Source organism: Pinus tabuliformis, chromosome 2_1 (genome assembly GCF_031772625.1).
Source record: "Pinus tabuliformis cultivar Carrire ecotype Pingquan chromosome 2_1, CPIR1, whole genome shotgun sequence".
NCBI lineage: Eukaryota > Viridiplantae > Streptophyta > Pinopsida > Pinales > Pinaceae > Pinus > Pinus tabuliformis.
Window position 1 is genome coordinate 390,337,889 of NC_142299.1, and position 5,995 is coordinate 390,343,883.

At 41.1% G+C, this 5,995-nt stretch overlaps 1 protein-coding gene across 1 annotated transcript; it reads left to right on the plus strand.

Annotated features, from left to right (window-relative positions):
• Window positions 1-1,396: 1,396 nt before the first annotated feature.
• Window positions 1,397-5,225, plus strand: LOC149200504 (LRR receptor-like serine/threonine-protein kinase RPK2). The gene is given in 4 exon segments (XM_089402747.1): window positions 1,397-2,337; window positions 2,340-3,320; window positions 3,323-4,810; window positions 4,813-5,225. Coding segments are annotated over 4 exon segments (3,423 nt in total). The 5' UTR covers window positions 1,397-1,535; the 3' UTR covers window positions 4,965-5,225.
• The last annotated feature ends 770 nt before the right edge of the window (window positions 5,226-5,995 follow it).

Here is a 5,995-nt window from a genome sequence, read left to right on the forward strand (position 1 = left end):
AAAGTGGAATAATTAGTACATCTTTTGCAATGACACTCTCCTTCCTCTATATAGAATTAATGAGGGAGGTGAACATAAAACATTGTTTATTCCCACAAGTAACTTTAGACAAAGTCTACGAGACAAGTCCACATAGAGCACTTCATTGAATAAGGATGTATAAGTGTCACACTAGGGTGTATCCAACCCCCAAAATGATAGACCATTTAAGCGTGATGTCCTTAGGCCCAATACTTCTCCTCCTAAATATGCACCCCCTAACTAGGTATTAACCAAGCACTCCTCTTCCATTGTGTAAAATGTGTCATGCTAAGAGCACTCCTCTAACTATGTGCTATGTGGTCCTCCATTTGTCCAATGCTCCTCAACATGTATGCCAAGGTAGTTACTAGCTCTAGGGCTACATGCTCTTCCTCCCTAGTGCTTCTCAATAAGATAGGTCAATACCTTGTGATAGGATCCTATCTTCCTCAACACATGCGCCATGTAAAAGATGTCCATGCCACATAAGATAACCACCTCCTCGAAAACTATGCCTCCTCTGGAACTCACCCAAAAAAATGCATGTGCTCAATCAAACCTCTTCAAATGCCACTCAAACATTGTAAAAAGTAAAGAGGCCAAATGCTCTCCTATCTTAATGAAACCTCTTTTGAAACAGTTTAACAATTAACAATAATTTTTTTATTCTCTATTTCAATTAAAACAATAATTTCCTTTTTACTGAGTCAAAAAAATACAATTAATTATTTCAAATAAATAATACTTTCATTAACTCAATGTCTTCCACACTCTTTTGCAATCATGACTAATACTATTGATTTTTGATTTCATATGGTCAAAGAGGAAAAAAAAAAAAAACTTTGACTTATACCATCTTTACCAGCAACGAGCTTTTAGAAAACCAAGGTTGGAATTTCAAATCATCACAAGCTGGAATTTAGAAATGACCTATTCTCTCTCTTTTATTATACTTTGTTTAAACCTTGATCATATTATGGGTAAAAAACTCCAAATCATATTTAATCGTTAAATTTGATTGTTAATCAATATTTCTTTCATTATAAAAAATAATAAAATAAATAAATAAATATATGCAGACTTACCCACTCAGTTATGAGGTCAATGACGAAAAGATTGACGATAGATAATAGATATCGGTAATTGAGTCAAAAAGATTTGTTGACTGCAGCCTTTCTCTACTCAGAGGGGCAATCTTATCTCAACGTGAGGCCTACATTTTACAAAGGACTATGAACTTTGACGACAAGTCGTCGTAGACTGGAGACCATTTTGTATTATTTTAATGAAGTTTGAACGAGGACTTTTAACCAGGGTCCAGGGTTAGTTAAATTAACCGCAGTCGAGGAAGGTTCCTTCCACTGCCGCCTGACCCTGAAGCCGTTAATAGATTTTTGCACGCATTCAACCGTTTGGTAACGCAGCAGTGAAGAGAAAAAACTCATCGCTTCGAGATTCCAGAAGGCGATATGGAGTGCTCAGGGTTGGCCGCTGTCGAGTCTCAGAGTTAATGGATGCTGGAAACAATGGAAACCAAAATGGAGTGCCGGCATTTAGCGAAGAATCTAAGGTTCCCGCTATTCTTGTTTTATTTTTGTATTTCCTTAGCCCGACTGCCTCTGGGATTTGCATTAACGGCAGATGGAATCACTCTACTGGAGCTGAAGAAATCCCTTAAAGGGGAAGGGATTTCCGATTGGAGCCAGAATCATTCAGATCCCTGTTCATGGACCGGGGTTACATGCAGTCCGGTCTCCGGCAGAGTCATCGCCCTTAATATTAGCGGCGCCGGTTATTGCAGCGGAGCCGAGGGTTTGCCTTCGTTTTGTCCTTCAGAGCATAACTACAGTGATAGTAAAACTAGCCCGAAACTGACTGGGAATATTTCGGCATTTGTCGGGGACTTGACGGAGCTTAGGGTTTTGTCGCTGCCATGCAATGCGCTCGACGGAAAAATCCCCGCTGAGGTCAGTAAGTTAAATTTTCTTGAAGTTCTAGAGCTCCAGGGCAATTCTTTAAGTGGTTCTCTCCCGTTAGGGTTTAGTGAATTATCATCCCTGCGAGTTCTTAACCTCGGCTACAATTTCCTATCTGGAGAAATCCCTCCGGGGATTGTGAAATGTTTAAAATTAGTAACCCTAATTTTGACCGGCAACATGCTTAATGGAACCATCACCGGAGGCCTAGGGAGGCTTCCGGAGTTGAGAACGCTCTCGTTGTCTTACAACCAGCTCTCTGGTGCCATTCCGGCAGAGCTCGCCGGAGGGTGCAGGTCGCTGGAGCACCTGCATCTCTCGGGGAACTTGCTGGTGGGGGGCATCCTTGGCAGCTGGGGAATTGCTACCGGCTGCGGTCTGTTTTGTTGTTTTCGAACATTCTGGAAGGAAAGATACCCAGGCAATTGGGCCGGCTGGGGAATCTTGAGAGCCTCGATGTTTCGAGGAATACTCTGATTGGTGAAATCCCTGAAGAGCTAGGTAATTGTACCAAGCTCTCAGTACTGGTCCTCACAAATTTGATGGATTTTACGTCCCCTGCAAACATCGACATCGATGATGTGTATTCACCCAGTGTGAAGGGCGAGTTAAACTACTTTGACGGAGGTATTCCTGTTGGCATCACAACTCATTCCCGCATTCGTATAATTTGGGCTCCAAGAGCAGGCTTGAGCAATCCGCTGCCCGACAATTGGGGAAACTGCGATAAACTGCAGGTGCTTAACCTTGGTCAGAATTTGATGACGGGTCGTATCCCAGAAGGTTTGGGCAAATGCAAGAGTTTAGTATTTCTAGACTTGAGTTCCAACAGGTTTCATGGGGACATTCCAGATCAACTCCCTGTTCGTTGCATGGTTTTGTTTAATATCAGTGGAAATTCATTGTCAGGAGCCATTCCAACTTTTATGAAAAGCAGTTGCTCCGGGCAAGAGCAGCAGCCATTCCCGACAAATCGGCTTATTTCAGGATCATTGGATGTTCCGCAAACGGGCGAGGACATGGCCGATCTATATGCTAATCTCTTTTATTATGGCACTTGGGCAAACGGCCCACTTGCAAAAGTACGATCTGGGCTTCTGCAGGTGTTTCATGATTTGAGTCAGAACAATTTTACAGGCCCAGTGCCGCCTGCGCTTATTGGCAAGAGACTTATGGAAGAGCAACCGTCCTATGGACTCTTTTTGAATGATAATAAGCTTGCTGGGAACATCTCAAGTGACCTGTTTGTCTCATGCCAAAGTTTAGAAAGCTTTTTCCTGAACTTAAGTGCTAATCAAATATCAGGGGAAATTACAGCACATGGCTACTAAACTGTAGTACTTTGAAGCATTTGGAGGCGGCATTCAATCAGATTAGAGGACCAATAGCATCAATGCTTGGGAACTTAGAGTCCTTGGTGTTTCTTGACCTTAGTACAAATAATTTGCACGGAGATCTGCCCCCTCAGTTGGGACAGTTGAAGAAACTCCAGGTCCTTCTTTTGGCACATAACAAATTTACAGGGTTGATTCCAGTGGAGCTTGGTCAGTTATCCTCCCTCGTTGCATTGGACCTTTCATCAAATGCTTTTATAGGTAAAATTCCTGGAGATTTAGTGAAGTTATCACGGCTCGAGTGTCTTCTTCTTGATGCAAATAGATTATCTGGACAGATTCCAAAGAGCTTTGCAAAACTAACTGCTCTGAAAATGATGAATGTGTCATTCAACAATTTGTCTGGGACAATACCTGAGAGTGGGAATTCAGGGGTTTGTGACAGTCTTAGAGGTAACAAGTTTCTTCAGCCTTGTTCTTCTGCATCATTGCGTCTATCGTCAGCACCAACCCATGCTCCTCTTCCTATTGCTGCATCATCTATTACACATAGCCCCCCAGGTAATGATCGACATCGACATGATATTAATCCAATTGTAATTGCATCTGTAGCTTCAGCTTGTGCTATAGTTTTGGTGGTTTCATTTCTTTTTCTTCTCTCATGCTTTGGAAAACGATATCTAGCCACATCTTCTGGCAGTCAGTCTGGGAGAAAAGATGTTGTCACCTTTACAAATATTGGGGTTCAATTGACTTATGAAAATGTAGTCAGAGCAACAGGAAACTTTAATGTTGGTAATTTAATTGGTAATGGTGGTTTTGGCTCAACGTACAAGGCTGAGCTGATCCCCCCAGGATTGTTACTAGCAGTAAAGAGACTTTCAGTGGGACGTTTTCAGGGGATTCAGCAATTTGATGCAGAAATCATTACTCTTGGAAGTATACGGCATCAAAATCTGGTGACGTTAATAGGTTACTATGCAAGTGAAACAGAGATGTTTCTGATCTACAACTATCTGCCAGGAGGCAACTTAGAAAGCTTTATCCATGAGAGATCAAACAGAAATGTCCATTGGTGTGTAGTTCACAAGATTGCATTAGACATTGCACAAGCTCTTAGTTATCTCCATGATTGTTGTGTTCCTCGTGTTCTTCATCGAGATATCAAGCCCAGCAATATTTTACTGGACAATAATCTAAATGCTTATCTTTCTGACTTTGGCCTGGCAAGGCTTCTGGAGGTCTCTGAAACACATGCAACAACAGATGTACATGGCACTTTTGGGTATGTTGCTCCAGAATATGCTGCTACGTGCCGAGTGTCTGATAAGGCAGATGTTTATAGCTATGGCGTGGTATTTCTGGAATTACTTTCTGGCAAGAAGTCTCTGGATCCATCATTTTCTTCCTATGGAAATGGGTTCAACATTGTTTCTTGGGCATGCATGCTGGTCAGAGAAGGCAGAGCACATGAGTTTTTCATCCTGGCTTATGGGACACAGGGCCTCATGAAGATTTAGTAGAATCACTTCACCTTGCTATTATGTGTACGATAGAGTTACTTTCAGCTAGGCCTTCTATGAAGGTAGTTGTTAAGCGTTTAAAACAATTACGGCCTCCTCCATTGAGCTAGTGATGCCTTTTTTATGTTATTTCATAATATCAAATTGAAGGCTGAGAATCAAATCTTCTCACTTTCAATCCAACGAGGTGCCTCACTAAATTTGGGCATTTATTTTCTTCAAATTATTGGGGCACAGATGCTCATGAAGATTTAGTAGAATCACTTCACCTTGCTATTATGTGTACGATAGAGTTACTTTCAGCTAGGCCTTCTATGAAGGTAGTTGTTAAGCGTTCAAAACAATTACAGCCTCCTCCATTGAGCTAGTGATGCCTTTAATATGTTATTTCATAATATCAAATTGAAGGCTGAGAATCAAATCTTCTCGCTTTCAATCCAATGAGGTGCCTCACTAAATTTGGGCATTTATTTTCTTCAAATTATTGGTGCACAGATGCTGTAAAGATTTTGGAAGCCCCTTCTCCCATTTTTGAACGGTATATATCTGGCCATGTTTACTGACTCCTAGTTTCTTGTCGATTAATCTGCCAAACGATTTGGAGCAATCTATTCCTCTTGTTTGGTGTTACAGTTGTCAGAGACCATCTATATTTTAAGTCTTGCTCTGTTTGGTGTTACAATTGCTTCATAAAGAGTTTCATTTCATATTATTTTTTCCTTTCCCACATGGTCCATAATTTTGAATTCCATAAAGAAAACATGCTATGAGGGCACTTTTGTTCATAAGTGATGTCCATTCCTTCTTTGATTTATAAAAAGGGTTAATAAATGAGAGGCTACTATCTTTTGAACGTCTGATGAGCCTTTTATGGATGCGTTTAGAATTATGAGTTTGCCAATATTGGCATCAGATCACATTTCTCTTTATGCATGCAAGTTGCAATGTCAAGTCAAATGAATCAATTGCATTGTTAAGTCAGCATTAATGATACATGGAGCGATCCTTAGTCTGTTGGGCTGTGGTCGAGCTGCCAGTTGAATTCCTGACATGCAAGCTCCAGCAAAATATGGCTTCCAAGACCAGGTGAAAGTCCGGCAACTTATACGGCCTAGGAATGGCAAATTTAATTTAAGCAGCA